Source organism: Lepidothrix coronata, unplaced genomic scaffold (genome assembly GCF_001604755.1).
Source record: "Lepidothrix coronata isolate B3197 unplaced genomic scaffold, Lepidothrix_coronata-1.0 Scaffold91, whole genome shotgun sequence".
NCBI classification, from domain to species: domain Eukaryota; kingdom Metazoa; phylum Chordata; class Aves; order Passeriformes; family Pipridae; genus Lepidothrix; species Lepidothrix coronata.
Window position 1 is genome coordinate 1,103,226 of NW_016690271.1, and position 24,771 is coordinate 1,127,996.

General features: G+C 49.6%; 1 protein-coding gene across 1 annotated transcript in view; it reads left to right on the forward strand.

Moving 5' to 3' along the window:
* The window catches only part of RPH3AL (rabphilin 3A-like (without C2 domains)), a 39,795-nt gene extending 21,133 nt beyond the window's left edge, over window positions 1-18,662 (forward strand). Inside the window, exons 6-9 of the mRNA XM_017821705.1 lie at window positions 3,160-3,334; window positions 9,646-9,759; window positions 10,194-10,376; window positions 15,777-18,662. Of these exons, the coding sequence (XP_017677194.1) occupies window positions 3,160-3,334; window positions 9,646-9,759; window positions 10,194-10,376; window positions 15,777-15,811 (507 nt within the window). The 3' untranslated portion in view covers window positions 15,812-18,662. The remainder of the gene's footprint in view (window positions 1-3,159; window positions 3,335-9,645; window positions 9,760-10,193; window positions 10,377-15,776) is intronic.
* The last annotated feature ends 6,109 nt before the right edge of the window (window positions 18,663-24,771 follow it).

The window sequence follows — 24,771 nt, forward strand, 5'->3', positions numbered from 1 at the left end:
TGAACTGCGGTGTGGCTGCTCTGTCCTGAGCCACACACAGGGCCACCCCACCCCAATCTGGAGTAATGCAGATACTGATCTTTACTCCCCTCTGTCGAGCACTCAGAGCAAGGGATGATCAATGTTCCTCAAAACTGGGTTGTTGCAAGAGACTAGAAGGGGCTGGCTGGTGAAATTCCAGCTCCACCCAAACTCAGGCTGCTGTGGGGCACGGGACTGGTGGGGGCAACGTTCTCTCTTCCTTGGCAAGAGTCAGCTCCTGCTAATAAACAGGAGTTTTATTCTTGGAGCGCCATTACAGATTTATCAATTTAAAATCAAGCAAGAACTTTGCTGTCAGGCCACTCGAGATCAGTCAAACTGCCATCAATAGCAGTCAGCAGCATCGATCTGTTTTGATGCATGGGTACTAAAACTGCCCCTTGTGCCCATGTGCAGAACAGAACGTGATCCGTGGTGGTTTGGGATGGGCCGTGCTGCTAAACTGGGGTGGCAGAGGGACTGAATTCGTACAGGGGAGAGCGTCTTGCTGCAGCTGTTTTAGAGCTGATCTCAAAATTATTTCAGTGCTGCTGTAATAGGACCAAACTCTATTAGAGGCACCAATTTAAAGCGAATATGTATGCAGAGAATCAATTTTATACTACTATTACCACATCAGAGCTGGGTGTATTATATCATTAACTCTTTCTATAACGACTTGCTTTGGGGTAGTGAGAAACCTGGGGGCGACCAGCCTTTGTTGCAGCCATCCGTGCTGTGTCTGATTGGTTTTATGGTGTGCCTAAATTGTAGTTCGCCTGAAGATAATAGGTCTCTCCAGTGCTTCAAATTAAATTACAGATGTTGCAAGGTCTGTTCAGAGAACGGCTGTACCAGAGGGTTGTTTCCTCCCCAGCAGTTTATGGAGGAAGGTATGTGTGCCCCAGCTACTCACTGAGCATCAGGGGATGGACAACCTGCTCTCCTCAAGCCGTGGTGCTGCTCAGGGTGCAAACCCTGTGCCTGCCACAGTCCTTGTGCTTCCACTGTGTCTTGTGTGTGCAGCTGCTCCCAAAGCCTCCAGCCTTCCTCTCATGAGGGAGACCAGGGCTTACCCAGCCTGCAGCTCCTGCATGGTGCATCTTCACCTGAGTTGCAGTGGGCTAAGCTCCGTGCAGAGCTGTCCATCCCAGACTTAAAAAATATATTGCATTTCCCAGTTCTTGGGTTTGCAGGGATAGAAGAGCCTGTTGCTCCGGGGTTTCTGTGCTGCACTGACGTGTGCTGTTGTACACACTGTACCAAAGGCTGTGCAGTCCCCATGTGCTGGCAGAGGGGACAGAAGGAGCTGTGTCAGCTTGTGCCTTGACTGGCTGGGTCACTGTTTTGGCTGTTGGCACAGGGGTGAAGGAGCTGGTAAAGTGTCCTGCCTGCCAAGACCCCCTCTCTGTAGAAGAACTTGCAGTCTTGGGAAATTGGCTTCCCAGCTATTTGCTTGGATGTGAGCCTCACCATCCATCTGGGATGTTACCCACCAGGAAAATGTTGGTGTAATTGTAGGGTGCTCTCACCTACTGGTTTCTAAATCCTGCTGCACAAGTGTCTCTCTTGCACTCTTATAACTGATGTGTGTGCTGGGTCACAGCAATGCTCTGCTGTCTTCTGCTGGGTGCTCTTTTAAAAACCTTACTATCAGGTTCCCCCCTGAGTTCAGATTGCCGTCACTTGGTTTTCAAGACCCCAAACACAGAGATTTGAACTCTCAGTGTTGATGGCTCTGAACAAGGAACCAGGCAACCTGCTGAGCAATCTCCTCCCATCAGTGAAATGGGACCTCTGGTGTCCTGCTTTTTGTGCCTGTGTGAGGAGAACTCCTGAGTGCCAGGTTTTGTCACTGCCCTCTGATTAAGCCCTAAATGCAAATTACAAATGTATTGCTGCAATTAGGGGTATCTGCATTTGCACCCATTGCCATAATAGTGATACTGTTTGTGAAATGCTTTGGGAACTTGGAGTGAAAACACTGATCTTCGCTCTGAACAACAGTGCAAGGTTTCTACCTCCTTGCATGAAATAAAAAATGATATTTTTACTATATTAACGTATTTTTGCCCTGGCTGTCTCATTAGCTCATTATTAGACTGCTGGAAGGCACAAAAGAATTAGGTTTGTAGAGGCCATTTCTCCTTGTCTGAGCTGCCACCCTTTTCCCTTCTTCTGGCTCACATCAGGCTTTATATTAAATATACTTAATAGAGTGCCTTCATCATAAGCTGCATTAAAACTAAATTGGAGAGGAGAGGCCGTTCTTACAGGAGATATTACAGTTTAGTGCTTGCAGTCCATTTCCTGCTCCAGGTTCAGGTTATTTGAGTGTTGTTCTTCTCGTTCTGGGGTTTTCAGGCTCATTAAATGATCTGGCTTGGCCTGAATTGCTCTGTGAGATGAACACTGAGGTTGTGCCATTCAGTTCGACACGAGGGGACATTTCTGCTGTCCCATTCTCCAGCTGTTGCTGGACTTTGACTGTCAGAAGTAAAGCAACCCAGGCTGAGGGACCCATCCCAGGAAGAGAGACTTGTCAGGGCTTTCTGCTCCTCCAGCCAGTGCAGGGCTTGTTTCACTCTAAGCAGAGCATGTGCTTGGGGCTCTTGCCACTCATGGCACCTGCCTGCTCTCTCCAGGGTGCTTTTCTTTTTGTGTATTCCCAGTGGGAGAGCAATAGATGCAGAATCTGAACTGCTGAACTTAGTGCAGGACAGGGAACTTCATCCCAGTGTGTTAAGTCTAGGAATGTGTATTTGACTCAAGCACAGCATCAGAGAAACATCCAGTCATGACATGAGAACATAGGAAGCTCTGCACAGTCACCTGCTCCTCCTTCAATCTGTGCCTGCTGCTCATTCACATTTGTCATTTTTTAGTTGTGGGAGGAGTGAGGTAGAGCTGGGCTGACAAGGATTGGGGAGGAATTTGGGATGCTATGGTAGATGCAGATTTCAGGGGAACTGTTGGGCTCTGTGACCTGGAAGGGTTGTTTCTCCCATATTTGAGTGGGGTCCAGGTAGCTTGCAGGGAATGGCTGGGCTGAGCTTGGTGGGGAGCTCATTTTGTGGTGGTTGTGCTCTCGTGCTGTAAAAACCCAGGCTTAAGGTGTTGTGTCTCTGTCTCTGGCAGGTTTGGAAGAGGTCTGGGGCGTGGTTCTACAAAGGGCTGCCCAAGTACATCACGCCTCTGAAGAGCAGCAGCAAACCCATTGAGCTGCACTCACAGCCGTGGCAGAGCGAGCCGGCCGTGCCGGAGTCGGAGAGCGTCGGGACCAGCCGATCCTTCACCTGGGCCAGGGGAAAAGGTGGGTTGTCTGCTGCCCAAAAAGGCCCAGAAATCAGGTGGGAGAAGGACCTGGCTTCTACTGTTGCTAGCAGGATTCAGCTAATAGGGGAGGCCCTCTATTAGAGGTGAGGGTTATCCCACGAGGGGTGATGTGTTTCCTGTGTGGGCAGTGCTGGGGTTTTATGCCACTGTATGTTTTTTCAGAGTTCACTGTTAGTTAAGTGCAGGGCCCAGACTAGTCCCAGTCCTCCTGAACTCCTGTTCCTTCAGTCTCTCTCTGCTTTCCTCCATTCCTTGCACCTCCCACTGTTTTTCTGGGACTGCCAAGGGAGAGATGAGCTGTGGAAGAGGCACCTGTCTGCAGTCACAGCCCAAAGAGCTGCTCCTGCTGAACTCCTTGGGATTGTGCCACTGATGGACATTGCTGTGCAGCCAAGGCTGACCAAAGGCTGATCTCATTCGTCCCTCCCTGGGGGTGCTTGCTCCTTGCTTCTGCTGCTCTGCAGAAGATCCCTGGGCAGATCCTCCAAGTTGCTTTGAGATGAGTTAGAAAATAACACCGCCAGCATCTCCCTGGGGATTTCCTGAGGCCTGGAGCAAGTGGGCAGAGACACTCTTCTAACAGGCAGTGGGCAGGAGTGAACTGCTGCTGGCTGTGTCCTTTTGTGCCTGACCCTCTGAGCAGGTGTCAGGAAAGCGTGACTTCTGTCCCCAGGCCTTGGGGAGGGGGCTGAGGTTTGCAGCATGGAGAGCTCAAGGCTGAGCTGTCCTTTAAATGTCTTTTGGAGAAGCTGTTGATTAAGTTGGCCCTGTGCAGGGCTGAGGCCAGAGCACTGACAAGCCTGAAGGTTTATTAGCTTCAGCTCACATCTCTGTTCTTTGGGGGAGATCTTGATTGAAGTAGACCATTGTATCTCATCTTGGATCGCTGCCCTGTCAGATCCCATTCACAGCACTGCCTTGTAGGGCTTTTCCTCCCTCTCTCTTCCATCTGCCCACCCAGTTGTTGCTCACACACCCACTCCAGTGCTGTGCCCAGAGCTGGGAGGGGGATGCAGCAGCTCAGCATTGAGGAGCCGAGTGCTCAGGGTCGTCAGCACAGCAGTGGCTGAGTGCTGCAGAATTAGAGCTGCTGCCAGTCTGCTTTGATTTCTCCTCCTTTCTTTCTGGTGTGGATTAGCAGAACTGTCTGGCCTCTCTCCCCTTCTTTTGCTGTTAGATCCCCTCAGTTGGGGAAGTCCTCTTCAGCAAACGAGCCGCGTGCACTCTTCCACTTACCAGTGGTGCAGGGGGAAATAACCCTTTAATAAAGAGGGCTCAGGAGACTTGGGTTTACAAACCTTCTTTTCAGGCCCCAGCTAGGAAAGCACTCCCAGCCCTACTGTAACTTCTGTAATTAAAAGCAAATTAGATCAATAGTAGATGGTTGTGCTTCCCTCCAGGAGATGCTTGGAAGGAGTCGTCTTAGCCAAGAGACTGATTGATGAGGTTGTTTTTTGTTAACGTGATATAGAAAACATTAGGAGTCAAAGCTTTTGAGCCTAGACCTGACCTGCTGTTTAGTTCGGCTTTTTAGTTGAGTTTAGTTTTTGGAGAAGGCCTCCCCATAAATATTGGCAAGGGCAGCAGAGGAGCAGGGGGAGGACAGCAAAGTGACCTTTGGTAAGCTTTGATGCGGTTGACGAGCTGCCTTTCTCCCTGCCCTGTGATGTTTGTCTGGCTGTTGTTTTATGGGTTGGATAATACTAATTTATGGCTTTATTTTCTGGTGCTTTCTTTCCCTGTTGCCCTTCTCTGTTAGGCTGCCTGTCCTCTGGACAGCTCTCAGTGGGCACTGCGGGCTGTAATTCATCTCTGGAGCTGGGAGCTCGTACACTTCGCCCCTCCATTTAAGTCTTTTTCCCCTGCCAGTGCTGAGGCTCCTGCTGTTTGTCATCCCAAAGCTGTGCCGTGTGCAGGGCAGCCACCTTCCCCTGTGGAGATGTGTATCCATGATATTGCCGTTGTGAATCCACAGCTGGGCCTGGACTGAGCTTTCCGAGGCCGTGACTAACAAGGCAGCCTGGCTCACCCCTGCCTGGCTGATAGCATTTGTCAGCTCACACCTTGTACACCCTCATCCAAACACGTCCTTTCGGCACTGAGGAAAGCCCTGTTGCTTGTTTGGCAGGATGTTCTCGGGAATGAGCTCTGGCATTTAACATGCCTGCCTCTGACAGGCTGCTCTCCGTGGGGTTTCCATTATCTTGGAAACCATGTCTAACCCCTCCACTCACCTCCAGCGTGCTGAAGGAGCCAGCTCTGAGCTACTGAGGGATTCAAGTCAGGTGGGACCAGCACAGGTGTAGCCAAGTCCTGCCACAAGCCCTGGACATCCTCCATGCCAGGAGCTGCCTTTCAGCAGGGATGGGACAAACTTCAAGTGTCCCTTTTCCCCCCTTCAAAAGCAAGGGATTAGTGCAAGGCCCTGGGTACTGACTGCTCCCACTGCAGCGGGACCAAGGGAGCACAGGAATGTGCCTCTTGGAAAAAAAGCCAACCCCACAAGGATGAAGTTTTATTTTTGCACACCCAAGTGTTTCTCTTGTGCTCACGGACACTGGGATTTGCTGTTGCCTATAGTTTTTCTGTAATAAACAAGCAGTTGCCATGGGAACTCTGCTATTAGTTAAGGCGCAAATGTATTGTCAGGGGGAGAACAGCAGTAATATTTCTTGTGCTGGGGAACAGCTCTGCTCCATGTGGTGGAATGTGGGTGGGATTCTGCACCGGGTCAGGCGGGACGGGGCGTCAGGGGGTGGGGAACAATAGCAGCAAGGCTTTCCTTCTTCCAAACTCTGAGTTCTGCAGAAAGAAATGGAAAGCATCTGAGTGGAAAAAAAAAAAGTGTGCTCCCTGAGCTGTTGTACTGTTTGGCATGAGGGCTGCCTGCTGCTCTGCTTGGTCTCTGTGTTGCCAAGCAATGCAACATGCTGTGCTTGGTGCTGGTGGCAGCACTGGACAGTGGCAGAGCAAGGGATGCCTGGGGTTCATCCAGTGTCTGTGTGCTGGAGGCCAAATCCCTGAGTGATGGAGCAGAGAGGAGTGTGCTGGGGCATGTCAACAGCTTAGCAGGCCACCAAGGGGGGTCCTCCAACTTGCCAACAACTTTGGACAGTGACAAAGCTGCAACTTGTGCTGTTCCTGAAAGGGAGAGCGGTTTAGTCCAGTCCCCTCCTCCTGCTTAGGGATGTTCCTGCAACTGTGGGCAGTGCTGGGTGTGATCCAGTGCAGGAGCTGCCCTCAGTGAGACACTTGGGTTGTAAAAACACTCATCATCTCTGACTCTCCCACCTGCAGGGACCAGAAGGCTGTGTGTGCCAAGGATCCGGGTGCCGCAGGGGATCCGTGTGCTCAGGGGCTCGTGCTCAGCCCGCTCACCCGCTGCCTCTGGGCTGTGCCAGGGGTGTGTGGCTGTTGGAGCTGTTGCTGCAGGGTGTCCTTGTGCTTTTCCTGTGTTTTTTGACAGCTGCAGGAAGCGCCAAGTGTGGTGTGTGCCGGGGCTTAGCTCTGCCCTGTGCCGGGCAGCAGGAGGGAGCGTGGCTGGCTCTTCCAGCGCAGCCGTGCTCGTGCCAAGTGCACGCATTGACTAACAGAGCTCAGCCCCAGCCAAATGCTCCTTGTTCCCAGCCTCAGCACAACCTCCCCCCACAGTCCTCTGCTGCTGGGGTTAAGTGCAGCCAGCAGCCCTCCACCATTCCCTGTGACTCTCTGTGCCACAAGGCTCCGATGCCTCTGGCTTGAGATTGAGCCACCGGCCATAGGGATCGTGGGCTCTGCCAGCAGCTGCAGGGCTTCAGGCCCTCCATGAGTGACCCATTCCCTGTGGGAATACTGCTTTTCTAGCAAGTTTTATCTCAGCATATTTTTTATGAGCTTTTTTTCCAGTCAGCTGGAGATAGGGATAAATCTGTTCCCTTCTCTCAAAGAACAGCTGTCCAACGACTCTTATTGATATATCAGCAACTGCTGGAACACCAGATTTAATACTTCTGGGCTCTGGAAAGTGCCAGCAGAAGGTCTGGGAGCTTTGGATGAAGAATTACCTTAAAGGGAAACATTGGTGCAGTGAGTAAAATACACTCTTATTGGCAGCAGAGGAAATGAGAGCAGACAGGGCTGCTCCTGTGGTGCAAGTGCCTTCGTGCCATTAATATTTTCTTCCTCTTGTGCTGGTTCTCTCTGAACTACTGAATGGCAGAAGGGCAGGCAGCTAAAGTCACCTCCACTGATTCACTGGGGCCTTCTCCAAATAAATCCTGACTTCCAGCATTTTGAGAGGATTCATGGAGGAAGGAGCTGTTCTAAAGCAATGGATTTTATGCATCTCTGCGGCCAAAGAAAGGATAATGACCAAGTGGAACAGGAGTTCATTTTCTGAGGGAGTTGAGCAATGGGATGGTCAAAATGACTCTTACAGCTGAGATTTGGATTTTATAGTAAAAAAAAATGCATTCTGGTATGTATGGGTTGTTATTAACAGTTTTATATATAATCCCCTGCCTCTCCCAGGAAGTTGTGGGGAAGGAGTGAAGCTGTTGTTAAGACAACAAAGCCAGACCTTTGCTTTGAGGACTCTCAGCCAGCATTGCAGCCCCCCAGTTTGTAACAGGGCTTCACTCCCTGCCCAGCTCAGCTCCACAGCCCCTTTCCCTGCAGGTGAGAGGTCCCATTCCTGATGATGATGGGAGGGGAAGGCTGGGGGTGCAGGAGGAACCAGTGTGGGGAAAGGCTGCACAGGAGCGGGTGTGCATGGGGAGCTGCCTGCAAGGGCAAATGCAATAATGCTGTGCAATAACACTGGCAGCCAACTTTAATATCCCCAGAGATGTTAACTCCAGAAAAGTACTACTTTAGGTATTAATTTTTTTTTTCTAAATAAAATATTTTGTGTAGTACAGATCCCTGCCTGAATACAGGAGTGTCTGCAGAGGTCCTTGGCAGAAACATTTGACAGCTTGTGCTCTGTGCAAGAGGAGGGATACCTGTCCTCCTGCCCTGGGGAGCGCTAAAGGGATTGTGAACTACATGTAGTGAATTTTAGAACTGACAGCTCTGTGTTACCCCGTGGTTGTCACCTTGTACCACTGCACCCACGTTCCTCCTGCACAGTGAGTAACGCAGAGCGGGGGCAAAGTGGTTTCTTCAGTAGCAGAGCAAGGAACTTGTTTCTCACATGAATGTGAGCTTATAAAGACATACTGATGAGTCTAAAAAAGTAGCTGGAGCTTCCTTTTTCTACAGTAAAGGCTGTAGGTTGCAGTGTTGCCTTTTCTATTATCTCACATGGGCCAATATTGTTCTTTTTACCAGGGGTTGTGACCTGCTGTTCGAGATGACTTTTGAGCTGCCAGGAGAGCTAGTATCTGCCTGGTCAGATGGAGAAGTACTGTAGGTGCAATGCCTCAAACAAAAGACAGTTGTTTTCCCATTACCTTCCTCCTCAGCCCCATCATTTCTGTTTGAGATCAGACCATTACAAAAACCCAGGAGCTGGGAAAAAAACCTTTCTCTCATTTTACCCAGAGAAGCTGGCAGTTATCTTTTACACCAGTATAAGCAGGAGAGGTGCTTGCATAATTGCATGGAAAAGTGGAAAGAACCTGCCAGTTTGGGAAGCTGTGTTTGGCAAAATGAGGCTCCTTCAGCTCTTGTGGAAACTATGAAGGGTGGAAAGCAGCCAGGACCAGGGTCAGGATTCAGGGAGAAGAAAGAAATTAATAAAAAAAAGTGGTTTTGAAATGGGAGAACAGTCTCCTTGAGGAAGAGGAGTGACACTTACCTTTTAAGCTTTGGGGTTGTAGGAGTAACATAATTCTGGGCAGTTTTCTGATAGGGATGATTTGATGTGCTCAGTATTTATCTGGTGGGAGACAGCAAACATCAGGAGCAGGGGGCTTGCTGAGGTGCCAGCACAGGGGTCAGTGGGAACAGAGCCCAGTGCCCAGGCCAGCCACAGCACAGCAAAATGTGGCACAGGAGCACTGTGGTCCCCATGGTGCCAGTCAGGTTTAGGAGAGAAGCACCAGTGGTGTGTGCATCTGCTGCAGGAGCGTGTACAGTAGAGTTATAAATCATCTGTAGAAAGTAAAACCACACCATGCTTGAGAGGCAGAGTGAACAGCTGTGGGGGAACTGCAGGTAGGGCTCCTTTTGGAGAGGGGGAACGTGACCAGTGAGTCAGCGTTTGTTTGCGTTTTATTTGGGTCCATCTGGCACCCTCTTTGGAAAGTGTTATGAACATTGTGAATAACTGTCTCTCTCCTCTCCTCCTCCTGATCTTTCCTGCAGTGGTTTCTAGTGACAGCGAGAGCGACTCGGAGCTCAGTTCCTCCAGCCTGGATGACAAGCCTGTGCCTGTGGGGTCAAAAGGCTCACAAGGGAGAAAGCTCCAAGCAGGACTGGGTGAGGAGTTGCTGTTCCTTGTGGCTGGAGGGCGGGAACTGTAAAGTGCTTGAATGTTTGCCTCTCAGTACTGGGGGTCTTGGCTCAGCCTCTTGCCTGCTCTACTGGCTGTAGCTGTGCCAGGTGAGGGTCTGATCCTTTCTCACTGGAATTGTATCAATGGATCAAACAGGTGGAGGGTCGTTCCATTGCCTGCAGCCTCTCAGGGCCTGCCCTTGCCATTGGGAGCTGCTCCTGGCTGCACATCTCCGGCCAGCTCCTCGCTCCTGGCTTTATAGCACTGGAATTCTGGTGCCATTTTGGCAGCAAAGCTCAAGAGCTGGGTTTTAACCCTGCTCCTGAGGGATCTTGGCTGGGAGCGGGGAGGCTGCTGCTCTCTTAGGATCTACACTCACCTCCCGCTCTCTCAGCAGCATCTCTGTCTGTCCCTGCAGTGTCCACCAGGGAGCCCAGCCAGGCTGTGGGCAGGGCTCTGGGCAGCACCCACTCCCTGATGCTCTCAGGGAGCCACAGCAGCCTGGGCAGTGAGCAGGGGGCCGAGCTCAGTGCCACGGAGAGCTGCCACAGCGACCACCCGCCCGACGGGCGCGACAGCGACGCTGCCACCCGAGCCCCTGGTAAGCCAAGCCTCCTCTCTGGGCACATCCCTGCTTTTTGGGCTGACTTCCCTCAAAGCACAGCTTTCTCAGAGGCACAGCTGGCAGAGCTGTAGCTCGGGATCACCTTTCCCTGCTGCTTTTTTTCGTGGCAGATGCTGTGACAGCCTTACAGCTCCTTCCCTCTTCCCCAAATGCAAAGTCTCTTCTGCAACATGAATAATTGTCTGAGGTGGGAGCAGTACCCACGTCCAGGAGCAGTCAGAGGCTGGATCTGTCCCCCTGCAAAGGCCTGGAGCTCCTCTCTGTCTTGCAGAGCCAGTGGAACAGATTGAGCTTCTCCTGAAGCAAAGCAGTCCAGCAGCTTTATGAGACTGAATAACATTTTCCCTAAAGTAAGGTGGCTCTTTAAGCCAAGCATGGCTCTTCTCAGAACTCTGCAGTGCAAAAAAAAGACTCTTTTTCTCCCTCAAAAACCTCAGAACAATTAAGTGACTGGGAAAGCAGAGGCTGCTATCAAATCTGATCGGGAGCAGCTGAAAGAGATGCAAATGTGTTCTCTCTGCAGTTCCCACTGATTTATTCACTAACCCCTCAAGTTATCGTTTAGTGCCGCTCCCTCCCAAGCCTTCCTGCCCTCTGAACTGCCTCTCTTGTTGTTCCTGAGCCATGTTTGTGCTGGGCATGTTGAGGAATAAATTGGATTAGAGAGAGCAGGTTTATCCTTCAGTGCAACATGGAGTCATAGTCCCCCCTTTCCCAGCTTCCCGCTAGAAATAGCTGGCATGAAATTGTTTCTCTGCTCTTCCCTCCCTCCCCAAGTTTCAGGGATTTGCAGTTTTCTTCAATTTTAGTTTTCACAAAGCAAATCAAACAAGTGATGCTTCTGTTCTGTCCTTCCTCCCTGTGGATTATAGTGCTGCCCTGGACTGGGTGTTTTATTTTAAGCTGCTCTTGGCTGTGGCATTAGAGACGGCGGATTCCCGTTGTGTGTTGGCTCTGCTGCCTGTGGAACAGAGCATCAGGTTGTCCTGTGGGATTGAAATGGATGCAGGTGGACAGCAGGTGTGACCCCTTGGGTGCTTCTTCTGCTGGTGCTGCATGGCCATGCCAAAGGCTGGAGGGATGCACTCGACGGCGTGTTTGTACTTGGCACTTCAGAGCTTCTCTGCCTCCTGTTGGAACCAACTTCTCCCCGGCCATGGCGGTGCAAACAGTATTTCAGAGGCAAAAAAATGGCCTTTTTCCTGCCAAAAACTTCGTATGCAAAGTTTGGCACAGGGGGTCAGAGCTTTCCAGTAGGATCTCTCCGTGTAGGCGGGGGAGAGCTAAAATTGACAGGCAGCATGGACGTATATTTAAAAAATGAAAACTGTAGCAGTCTCATGAGCCCAGTTAAAGTTGTCCCTGAGATGTAGAGAGGATCCTGTTAAGGAAAGGTTAAGCCAGGTTGGCTGACTAGGGAGTAGCTGTAAAGATCTTTATTATGTCTGGGGTCATTTGTTTCCCAGTCTTCCTGCAGAAGGGGCTGCTTTGTTCAGACAAGAGCCCTGGTAAGAGGGCTCTGTGGCCCCCTGAGGGAGGCAGGGAGGCAGCAGTGAGTTCTTCATGATGGATCCCTTTGGATGTCACTCTTTGCCAAAAAGCAGGGGCTGCTCTTGCTGTTCATCTCTTTAAGGAGGGGTGGAGTCAATTGGTGCTGGATGTCAGTACTGGCAAAACCCTTCACAGCATCTCCCTGCCTGTGGGGCAGTGGCCAAGGTCTGCCCTGACCCAAAAGCAGAGCAAGGGACAAGGATCCTTTATCATTTAAATTGCTGATCCTCAGCTGCAGAATGGGGACATTGAAAGAAGATTTTGCTGTAGTTTCTCTGAAAGGCTCTGCATCTTTATAACACTATGTCAGGAGCAATTTTTACTTCATATTATCACCTCAGGTGTTGTTCTGCCGGTGACTTTCTTTCTGCTTCTTTTTCTCACCTCTGCTCTAATTCTGCTCTCGAGTGTGACTTTGCAGAGCACTTAAGCATCCTTAAATCCCAGGCCACGTCCAGAACAGGGAATTAGGAAGTGGTGCTGCAAATGCTGCTGCTCTCACAGTCCTTAGCTCTTTAAGCCTGAAGGCCAAGCAGGCAGCATGGTCGTGTGGCCAAGGGAAAACAAGGAGCTGTTAAGAGGAGGTTGTGGGTTTCCAGTGCGTTGCTCCGGCTCCGGCTGGGGTTTGGTGAGGCAGATAATGAAGCCTGGGGTTTGTCATAAAATGACTCATTGTCAGAGCTGCACTGGGATTTAGGCAACCTCAGCCCATGAGCCAAAGTTTCAGAAGAGCGGTGAGTTGAGAGCCTGCCAGTTTCATTATTTTTTTCAGCCACCTGCTCTCAAACTCTTTCAAAAGCATCCTTTTCTGAGGGACTGGTGTTTCTTCTTCTGAAGCCCCAGTTCCTGGAGGTGCCTGCTCTGACGTGATAGCTTTTAAGAGGAAGGTCACGTGCTCATTTTCCTGAAGCAAGTTTTATCCTAAAGAAAATTAAATTTGCACACGGGGAAGAAGCACAATCTTCCTTTTTTCCTCTTACTTGCTCCCAGCTAGGGAGAGGTGACTCACCTTGTTCTGGCTGTACTGCTGATGTTAAGAGGTGCCTCAGTTAAAAGAGAGCACAATCCTCACTGTTGTTGCTTATGACATTTTGATTAGGGAAAGGGAATATTAAACAGAATGAAACAAGGAAATAATCAATATCTTACAGTGGTTTTCGTTAGCCTGTGAAGAGTTTTTAATGGAGATAACATGTTTGAGCTTGGGGCTGCTGCAGGGGGTACATTAAGCAAAAGACATCTCTCCTCAGATCAGCAGAAAGTTCTGCATTGATGGGTCCCAGTTAATGGGGTCCTCAGTGTCCTGTGAGGATCTTGTCCCAGAAATGGGTCGATCCTGTTTGCCATTCCATGGGTCTCCTGAACAGCTTGCTGGTAGGGAGTGGTGAATGAGCCTGACATGGGCTGTGGGGCTGGAGAAAGCTCTAATTTCTGCTGAAAACAGGAGATTCCAGAAACAGCCGTGAGAGAAGCTAATGAGTGAGTAGCATCCATCTGAGTGGAAATCACAGTCTCCCCATCTCTGCTTGTTTGCCAGTGTGTTGTCTAAATCATTAATACTTAAAGAGCGGTGCAGCAGCTGACGGTTAAACAGAGCCACGTTAAACAGTGGTGGGGCTGAGCCTGGGAGCTGAGACCATGATGGGGTGTAAGAAGTGTTGTGGCTTGCAGTCACGGCGTGAGACCTGCTGAAGGACCCCCAGATGTCAGCAGGTCCAGCCTGGACCCTTCTCCCACCTCCCTTTAGATGCTTTGTAGCTGTTGTGCTGGGAGAGGCTGAGCAGAGCTGAGAAAAGGGCCTGGAGCTGAGGGAGACAGACAGAGAATGCTGCTTCCAGCTTTCTTAATTTGAGGAGATTTATGCCCTGTCCTTCAGGAATTGACTGGATTTCGAAATGAGGTGGTGTCACTCCGTGGCTCAGTGCCTCCCCAGCTGAGGTAGGCATCCACTTTTCTCATAAATATGCGAGCTGTTAATACACGAGACAGGCAGAGCCATTTGGCATTATTTTTGTGGCAGGAAATTCTCAGGGCATCTTTGAAGTTAAGGCATTAACTTCTATTTTCCCTTCCATTCTGTTTCTCAAATGTCTGTTTTGCTCCCTCAGGGACGATGAGGAGGTAACATTTTGCTTCAGTGGGGCTGACTGCTCCCTTCCATGTAGGGGAAAAAAATTTGTCCTAACAGTAATTAGGTTCTAAATGGGATAGTAATTTCTGTAATGACATTCTTCATGGCAGTCTTTGGGGAGCTGACTTTTGTTTTCCTGTGCTTGGTGAGGCAGTTGCTTGAATGTTTTCAGGCTGCTCGCTCCCTTATCCACGTGATCCACAGCCAGGCAGTGTGGTCTGCCAGGGCTGGCTTTGCCGAGGAGGATAAGTTGTCTGCCTTCCACAGAGTGAAAAAATTGAATTGTGCCTTCATGGCTGAGAAGCTTTGAGCTGTCTCTGCCTCCTCATATCCGTACCGCAGAGCACCGAATGGTCCTGCTGTATTTATAAATAAAACATGTCTTTGGGTAGTGACAGCGTTAGGAAGTGATTCAAGGTTTGCATTCCAGATACAAAGCGTTTGCAAATATGAACCTCGGGAGAAGCGTGTGCCCCCTCCCATGTTTTAGGGAATTAAAATGTTTTCATCCTCAAGTGGTAGAACCAAAACACTTTCGTCTCTTTTAAGCCCGCCTTGAAGTTAAGTGAATAAAGGCTGGAGTTACTAAAAAATAAATTACTTTCCCTATTTCTGTAATTCTTTATGGAGTTTTAAATTGAAGGCTTTTTCCTTGAAAATAGAAGGATGACAAAGATTCATTCTCTCGCCTCTTTCACTCAATATATCTGGAAACAAGTCTGCTGGTGAAGATGAAACTCCTATTTTTGTGCCTTCTTTCACATTGCAGAGGTCTGTTCTTTGGTCTTTGATCAAACAGCCTGTCTGGCCTCCTGCCCCCCACCTCCTTAGACTTATTCTCTGCCCTTTGCAATACGTTTACTCCTCACGCTTCCAACTTTCTATTCAGCATTTCGCACAAAGCACCAAGGGCAATAGTTGATGTCATCTTTCAAAACAAAGCATAAAGGAAAGAGCAGGGGAAGTCAGTAATACAGAAGTTAAAAGTCTGGGTTTTGGAGTCTCTGTAAACACACTGGGAAGTTTTATGGCTCTGGAGGTTATCTTTCAATTGGGATGTCAGGCGGCAGCTGGTGGGAGGAATTTGTCGGACTCCTTGTGCCTTGAACATGTCACATAAATGCAGTGACTCCCCTGTCCTTTCTCCAGGAGGAGAAGCAGCGTGTCCCAGCAGAGCCCGAGTTTTGCCAGGGGTGCTGAAGTGATCAGCTCAGGTTTGTCTGGTTGACGTGCTCGAGTGCCTTCAGTGGCAGAGCACGGCTGTCCTGAGCCCATCCCCAGCCATGGGAATGCTGTGGCTCCTGTCCATGTCCCAGACACACAGAGGGCAGGAGGGGTCACATGGAAGGTCTGCTCTGTCACCTGGTTTAGAAGGCCTTGAGAGCTGAGGCTTAGCTTTCTGTCTGACCTGGCCCTTTGGGAGATGCACATACCAGAGGACCAGTTCTAGCAGTAAAGCTGCTTTCTCCTTCTACCCACATTTCTTTCCCCGTGTCTTTTCTTTCTTTAATCAAGTTTAATGGGCCCTTACTGCTGACAGAGTGTGGACTAATGATGCATAGATATTCTCTTTATTATTTGTAGGAAGCTCTTAAAATGGCACCGACCATGCAAAAGCAATGTAAAACAACTTTGTCAAGAATCTCCCCTTCACTGCTTTCCAAACAAACCTTTTGTCTTTGTGTATTTTGAAGGCAAACGGTGTGTCCACACCAGAACACGATGCTGACGGAGGTGAAGATGGAGCTGCTTTGCCTGGATCCAACACTCACCCCTTGCCCACTCCTTAGACCTCGCTCCAGACAGCGACTGCTGCCGGTGGTGACTTTATGATTCGGGCTCTTCCACAGGCAATGGCAACACCTGGGAAAGCACCTGCCTGTCCTCCCTGCCTCACTGACCTGGTTTATGGCTTGGTCTGGTTTCCTCTCCTGCCAACTGACACCACTTTGGGGTGCTGCTCAGGGAGGGGTGCCCTGCTCTGTGGAGCTGCCGTGGGGTCCAGAGCCGTGTTTGCTGGAAGGGACACGCAAAGTGCCCGCTGGAGCTGAAGGAACGTGTGACACCTCCGCTGTTCCTGGCTTGCCGAGCCCAGCCCTGGGCTTATCTCCTGTCCTTGCAGGCCTGGCTCTGAAATCTTCAGGAGAAAGGGAAATTCACCACTATGTCCCTGAAACGGGGTGTGAGGAGACTGTGGCCCTTCTATTGCTTCTCAGCCCGGGGGTGGATTTCTCTCTGTGGATGCCAACAGTGAGACTGGGGCTCTCATTTGCACTTGACTCTCACAGGCAGGGTGTCACCCCTTGTGCTTCTTGTCACTGTTGTTCTGGTTTGAGCTGGTATGAGTTTGGTGGGGGCATTTGGAATCAGCCAGTGGAGCTGAGATCCCGCTCACTTCCACTGCAGTCTCTCTCTGGGATGAGTATCTGCTCAGGGAGACACTGGAGTAAGTAAAGAAACGCTCAAAGAAATTTGCTATGATTTTTTTGGTCCTCCTGTCTGTGCACTGTGCTTGTGTGTCCTGGGTGAGGGTGGTCCTTTGGCAGGGGGATCATGGGCAGTGTGTGTTTGCTGCAGCTCCTGGTGGGAGAACAGCCCTTACCCCGTGGCCCAGTTGGCTGCCTTTGCATACCCGAATTGGATAAAAGCTTTCAAATTACTTTATCTTGTTAAGCTCTGCAGATTCTCCTCCCACCTGCGCACCTTGTCATCTCTTGCATGAGCAAGGGCCTTTATTTTACCTTTTTCCTATGAGTCTTGAGCGTCTTGGCTGACTGTGATGGTGTCATCATGAGTCAGGCTGTTGAAAACTGCATGCCCCGGTCCTGCTTATTCTCCGCGATGGACAATTTCCCTCTAAGGCCTGACAAATAAGAAAAATCAAATTACCTGACATCTCTAGAGCAATTAGATCTTTGAAGACTTGAACAAAACCCACACTAGGCTGGTAGGAGTCTGTGGATTTTATTAAATGCTTTGGAGCTGACCTGTCTATTATGAAGAAACAAAGGATTCCAAAAAGTTCCCTCTGAAATCGTGGAGTTAAAGGCAATTTGTGCCCATTAACGTCAGTTTTTTCCCTTGGTTATTACTCTTTTGTTGTTCTCCTTTGCTGCTGGGCGCTTTGTGTGCATGTAGTGTATGTTCTTACAAATGGCTGCAGTATGAAGATAAATGAGATTGGGTGCTGGAACACTCTAGCAGGAGATCGGAAATCAATCCTTGGCTTTCTTTTTAAATGAACGTGGTCCAGCAGAGGACCATTCCCTCACTGCTTTTCCAGTTAATGTGCTATGGCAGGTTGCTGGGAAAACGCTTCCAGCTCTTCCTTTGTGATCTGTTCCTGCCCTTTTACAAATGAAAACAAAACCTTTGTGGGATGGCAGAAGGAGGAACCACTGAATGTGGGCATTGCAGTGTCGGTGTTGGAGAGACCAAGGGATGAGGTTGTTCTCCACTGGGGGATGCTTTATGGTTTATGATCTGTGTTGTCAACCTGGCCACTGAAACTTGACCAGCTGCATGTCTGGAAGGAGTATTGCCAAAATTACTAGCTATTTCTGAAAAAGTAACTCCAAATGTCAGCTTTTGCTGAAATGCTGGTCTGATTTCAGAGCTGGAGTCGTGCTGTTTCTCCTGAGAGCTGAAGGGTCTTCAATTTCAGAAGTGTTTTGCCACCCAAAAAGTCCTGTTTTGCCTTGAAGCTTCTGACAGTGCAAGTGAGGCTTGTCTTGCTCACGCTCTCATTTCTGCAGTGCCTCAGACAGCCTGGCCTGCCAGCCTAAGTTAATTCTGTAGCAGAAGGAGAAGAAAAAAGACATTTAAAAATTGACTATTTTCTTTAAACCTGTTACTTTTCTCTTCAAAAACTCTTGAGTTAGAAAGAGTTTTTAAAATTGAGCATGTTATTTCTAACTCTTCTTGTGTTCCTTGTGCTTCGTTCCTGGGCAGTGCAGGCAGGTCAGATGTGTTTCCATTCCCACTCTCACTTCCCACAGCCATTTACTGCACTGTGGGTTGCCAGCTCTGCACAGGAACCTGGTGGTCCTCACTGGCTGGCTGTACCACTTTGAGGCATGAGCTTGATTTTTAACTGAGACCAGGTTTTATAAAACACTCTCAGAGATAAATTTGGGACTGCTCTGCTATCAGTGAGACTGGAAACCTTTCTTTCTTACCTCTGTATTTTAGCTCTGTGGGGTAATTCCACCTGAGTTCAAACCAGAACTGTTCAGTCATCTATGGAAAGATTCCTCTTGGGTTGAGGGAAGGATCTGGCCATGGAGAATGTGATCCAGGCACATCTGAATGTGATAGAGGAACATTTGCAGCTCTGTGCACTATTTTCTATTAAAGACCACTTTTTCCTTTGTGGTGTTACCCTTTTTTGTGTTTTGTAACTTCTATTGGGATATTATCCTAAACCTATACCAGTTGACTGCCTTCTGAGTTGGCTCAGTGTGAGCAGGAAAGGCTCAGTGAATGTACTCAATCTGCTCTGGTCATTTGTGTTTATTATTTTGTTGTTCTTGTCTCCATCCCTTACAACTTTTATGTAGTGTTTTACTACTGGAAACAATAAAGCTTTCGCTTAGTACCAACTCCTTGCCATTCTTGAAAGAGTAAAAAGGGTTTTTTTTCCATTCCCAGGTTGCACATACTCTCCAAATCCTTGGGCTGGCTCCAGCAAGGAAAGAAAATAATCCAGCCAGTGGAATAGTGATTCACGTGGCTGGAGTGTAATTGAATTCTGCACTTGAAAGTCTTCTTTTATCTTGCCCCTCTTTAGTCCCTTGTGCTGGCTCTGGGAGGGGTCACAGGTCTGCTCCTCAGCCCCTCCATGGAAGGTTTTCCGTGCTGTAACCATGAAGCATAAAGCAGCACCCGTTGCCTTTCTGTCAAGTGCCATCCCCACAGGCTCCCAAGGCTCTTCACTCGCTCGTGTTTGACGATCATTTGATGCATTTAACTTTGCCCACAGAGAAGTGTCCCCGCATTGTTCGCCGAGCGCGTGCAGCCCTGACTGCTCCCTGTTCCTTCCACTCTGCATTCTGCTTCAAGGTTTCAAATGGCTTTTTAATCTGTTTTTGCTTCTCCCATTTTAGAAGAGCCTCCGTAATTGCTGCTGGGATTGTTCTGCTGGGGAGCTGCCGTTAGTCCAAGGATGGAGCGTGTCAAGGACTAACCACCTCTTACATTGTTGTCATGGCAAGCTGAGCAGGGAAGGATGATCATTGTATGGGGAAAGTGGGTTGTGGGATCTCTCTGAGTCAAAAACACCGGCCATGAATTGCCAAGTTTCCATGTTTGAGTTTTACAGCTTTATTTTGAGGGGAAAGGGAGTGCTTCCTCTGTGAGAGCTGTCTGCACATTCAACACAGCCAAAGCAAATGGGCTGCCAGGTGGTGTTTAGACATGTGTTTCTTGCCATTACTGAATTGGACAGCAAAGGCTCTGGAAAGTCAGCTGCAGAGCCTGGCCAGTGCCACAGAATGGCAGAGTTCATTTCTAAAGTGCAGCAGTTGCTCTTCTCCCCTCCCAGAAGATGATTCCTTCAAGGAGAGAGGGCTGCAGGCAGCGATGCCTCACCCAGCCCACCTCTCCCATTTCTTCCTCCCATCACTGTGTTCCTCTCCAGGAGGCTGCTCTTCTGACCTTAACACCTTGTTCTGCGGGTGGGTGTGATTGACAGAGAGTTCAGGGAAGTTTTTTGAAGGGCTGATGCTGCAGCCACATAATGAGACTTTCAGCAGGCGCGGGATGGCTGGTGATGGATGAACATCTTTTGGAAAAATTTTATCTCGATCTGCTTCTTTGGATTTCTTCCTGCCCATTGCCTCTTATTAGCAGGGTGTTCAGGTTAGAAATGCCTGCAGTGCCTGGGGGGCACGAGATGAGTATCTTGCTGTTCATTCCATGGCAGCGCAGACGGGAACACGATGCTACAGGTCATCTCCTCCCAGGTTACTCTGGAGTTGACCAAGTGCAGCAAACAGGCATCACCACCTCCCTTTCTCATCAGTTCTCCTACAAGCCCAATCACTGGAAGCAGTTATTATCAGGGTGGTGACTTGCTGCTAATCAGAGCCTTATCAGGGTTGTCTGGGCAAGGGGTGCTGGCAGAGACACCTTTTCCCCCCCCCCAAGCGTGACTGACTTCTGATTTCACAGGTAGCTCTGACTAATTATCACAGAACCGTGGCTGCTTTTGATTATTTGCTATTATATACCTCCCTTTCAGCTGTCCTGTCCCATCCCATCAGAACCTCTGTCGTGGGAGCTGCCCTGCAGCAGCTACGTTCTGGGCTCAGTTTTTTGGGCTGGATTTGGAAGCTGGATGGAGAGAGAAACTCTCTGAGACTGGTTTTTGCTTTGTACTAACACCCCTGCATCCACTTCAGCTGCTGGTGGTGGGAATTTCTGAGGCTCATTCACCCCCAAAAAAGTCTCTGGACTGATCCATGCCTGGCCCCTGGATGGGGACAGCAGCTGGATCACTGAGAGCAGCTGAGCCCAGTACTAGTTATTTTTCAGCTGGTGAAGCCAAGCCCAAGAGACCAAGAAAATCTCAGTGAACAGCTGAGCCCCACTGAGGGAGGGCAGGGGGCAGGAGCTGGGCCCTGGGTGAGCAATCCTCGAGCTGCTGACGGGACAGACCTTCATCTTCAAATGACACTCATGCAAAATTAAACTCCTCCAAGCAATTGCACCGTGGCTGTTAAAATGGTGCCTTGGAGGGGAAGAAAAATAAACTGAGAAATGCAAATTAGGGATGTAAATCTTTCTGGCTGTGTCTGGGAGGTACCTGTTTAATTAGCATCATTGAGCAGCCTTGATGTAGTAAGTGCTAAGTAGGAAAGTTGCCAAATTTCCCCTGTTTTGATAGCAGGTGACTTGTGTTGTGTTTGAATTTCCACCTTGTGATTGTTTTTTTCATACTTGCTGGAGCTGTTGTGTTGCCTGTGGCATGAGGAATTGGCTGTTGTCCTCTGGGCTGATCAGATGCTGCTGCAGCAAGGAGGAGCTGAGCGCTGTCCTGAGCCCTCTGAGTCCTGGGCATCTTGGCTTCGAAGGCCAAGGGTTTGCAAAGCTATTTCAGCAAAGTGTTTTGTGGTGGGGTTAATGTGTCTGATCACGTTTTGTGATCTCTGTCCTCCCAGAGCATTTGCTGCCTTGGTGAGCCAGGATGCCAGCGCGAGGTGCTGAGCCCATATGGAGCCACATGTGTTGGTCTTGTGTAAGAGACTATCCCCAGGGCATGGAGGAGCCTTCTGCCCTGTGTGCCCCCTCTTGCACAGCTCTATGGTGGGCTTTGGGGACCTATTCATGTGATGAATAAGGATATCTCTGCGAGGATGCGGGTTAGGCAGTTACTGAGCCTGTGTTTTATCTCTGTCTCAGAGCACATCCCAGTGCTCTGATGCTAATTGGCATCACTGTAACATGGATCTTTTTAACACTGATAATGTTTGTGAGTTATTGGATGCTTGGCCTGGACCTGCGTGGGAATTGCAGGCGAGACGTCTCGAGGTGCTGCCGTCCCCCAGGCATTGCCTCGCCAGGTTTGCATCCTGCCTGTGTTCATTTTGGCAGCCTCTGGATCGTGCTATTTAGCAGATCACTGTTACTGACCTGTCACTGTGGGAGACGGTGGGATTAGGATGATGGAGTGGTTGGAGAGGATAAACAATAATGATGCTACGTTGGTGCAGCCCAAACAATGCCTTTCACTTCCCTCTTTTCTTTTTCTGTCGCTTTCCCATTCAAGTGTAATAAGATCAGTGCAGATAATTTCTGTATTCATACAAAACATAATTTTCCCTCCTGTGCTTTACCAGCTGCACTGCAGTCGGAAAGGCAAATAGGCACTTTCTTTTGCATGGTTATGAATGGGTGCATCTGTTCCTCAAAGATAGGGAAAGGAGGGTGACAGGACGGGGAAGGGAGGGAAGAAATCAGATGCAGCCTGTTTCATTACCTCCCTGGAGCGGGAAGTGTCCAGGAATCACCTTTTTGCAGCACGGGCTCAATCCCACACTGATGTGTTTAGGAGGTGGGTGAGACACCAGCGTGTGGGAGAGGCAGAAAAGGGGGTTTGTTCAATGGGGGAGCACAGCAAGGATGCCCCAGGGAGCTCGGAACAACCTTGGTCAGGGTCTATGAACCACCATGCCAGGACAGCCAGAGCTGTGCACAGGACTGGAGGCATGAGCTGAACTGGGCTGGGCTTGCTCCTCCCTTGCTGGAAATCACACCTGCCTTGCTCCCTGAGCTCTCAGGGGCTGCATCCCTGATCCTGCATCTCCACATCCCCCAGGCTCTTTCTGACAGCCTTTGCTGGAGCTCCAACATCCCAGTGAAGGCAGGAGGGCACACAGGGCTAATGGTTGTTGTACAGCAGTCGATCTCATTTATTGGGCTTTCTTTCCTCCCTCCTTCCTCTTTCCTACAGGCCCACTAGAGAGGCGAGGGGAGGGAGCAAAAGGGGTTTAGTTTTCTCCTGTTATCTGGTGTCTCCAGCTGTGAGCCACACTGACAACCCCAGGCTGATCCAAGGGCCTCCATTCAGTGTCCCATCTATGTGGTCATAAATAATGTGAGTGCTCTGCCCCTGCCCAAGCCCAGATCCTGGCAGCAATGCTCCAGCACATTCCCTCCTCCTGCTGCCATCGTGTTGGGCTCCTGCCTTCATTGCTTGTGACACAGAGTCATTAGGCATTAGCAGTTGGCTTTGGCACCTAATGACACAATCATCTGCAGGCATGTTCTTCCTCCAAGCGGGATTTTTTCAGCCAGAAATTCCAGTGCTGTCCATCCCACTGAGGTGGGAGTTCTTCTGACCTCCCTGCCATGTTGTTTCTGTTTCTCATGTGCTTTGCGAGTCCAAAAGTTTCCAGACGTGGGAACCGAGCACTGCTTTGGAGTGAAATACAATTCACGTCACTTAAAATAAGGATGAAGTTTTCCAAAGCCACTGGCAGCTTCTCAGCTGCCTTCTGCCAAGGGTCTTGACATGGCTTTTACAAGTTAAAATGTCCCCATTTAACAGCCTAAGTGGTTAAAGCAGGGATGTGCTAAATGCCAGGCTTTGAAGCTGTATGAGGCGAGTGGTGGAGGTGGTGGGTGGGAGCTGGGCAAGCAGGGACAGGCTGCCTTGCTCTCCATCTTCACCTCCCTCACCTTCCTCTGTAATGCAGCAACACTCTTCTTAATGCTTCTTTTCTTTGCAGCTTCTTCAGCTGCAGGAAGCAGCAAGAAGAGTGGCTGTGGGTTGGTTTGGGAGAACAGACCCTGGAAATACCCGGTGATCTTGTCTGAGCAGTGCTTTTATGGGCGTGGCAGCATCGTTGTGTGCACCAGCTAAGGGGAGAGAGGGCTGCTCCAGCTCACAGCATCCCAGCAAACTTCCCAGCTAGCTCCCTGCAGGATTTACTGCTCTCATTGCTGTGGATGGGTTCAGGCATGTTTAATCCCAAGGGCACTTTGGGGTTTAGCTCTTTGTGTCTTGGAGGCCAGCACTCAGAGATAAATCCCTGTAATTTGCAAAGCTTTCAGTGGTAGTGAGGCCTGTGGTTACTCTGAGTCTTGATGGAAATGGTTTGGACACCCCTGGGCTGGTCCTGATGTCTGTTTTCATGACAGCATTTGGAAGGAGCAGAGCAGCAATTTCTGGGAATGGAGATGCCCAGGAGTGAGTGTGCACCTCCTGGTCCGTCCCAGCTCATAATTCCAGGGGCTGTGAAGGAACCTGGTGACTCCCTGAGCAGCTCTACATTAGGAAAGCACTCAGGGACTCAGCCAGGCAGCTGCCACCAAACACCTCTCACCCTGTAATTTTGTGGGTGGTCTGCAGGACTTTGTGCTCAGATATTACTGCACAACTTCAATGCTGGAGCCCAGGAGGGGAAACTGCTTATTTCTCACAGCCATATAAATCTGATGGTGCCACCAAATTGTTGTGATGCGGCTTGGAAGGGATTTTTGCCTTTCTGTGGTTGCAGGGTCCATATTTTTATGTTAAGAAATCAGGAATCAAGTAATTGAAGCTCTCTCCCCCTTGCTATAAAATCAAGTAATTGAATCAAAGAGCACGTGATTTTAAAAGAAAAGACAACACAAGGACTTCATTTTGGGCTCCCTTTATTGGCCTCTTAAATTCTGAGCTTTGTGGCCTTCTGGGAGTGTTTTATTGATCTCTTTTCACAGCTGTGAGTAGGATGGACTTAACTGCCCATTATCCTGGGACCTGGGAGCTGGGCTGTTGGGGGGCAGCAAGAGTTTGTGGGAACTGGGAAGGGGACAGCTTTAGCCTGGATGACCCCAATGCTGAGGCTTCAGACCTTGGCAAGGCACATGTCCATCCCAGTTGAGGTGCAGCCTGTGTGAGTAAGACCAGGAGGAGGGAGAACTTTTCTGTTTGTTGGCATCTGAGTGGCCTGGGATTGTGCCTGACAGCAGGAGATGGTCCCTGGGGTTGAGCTGCCAATGGCCATGACTGGTCACCCAGAAAGCTGCTGAGGATGCAGTAGGATGAGCTTCATTGGGATGCAAATGGATGTAAATTCATGTAAACATATGTCTCCATGCAGGTAGCAGCTCGTGCCCAAATTATGCAAATGTTCTAATCCAATAATGCTAATGTCATGATTATCCAGCAACACGATGTTCATTAATATGGTTCCCTGGCTC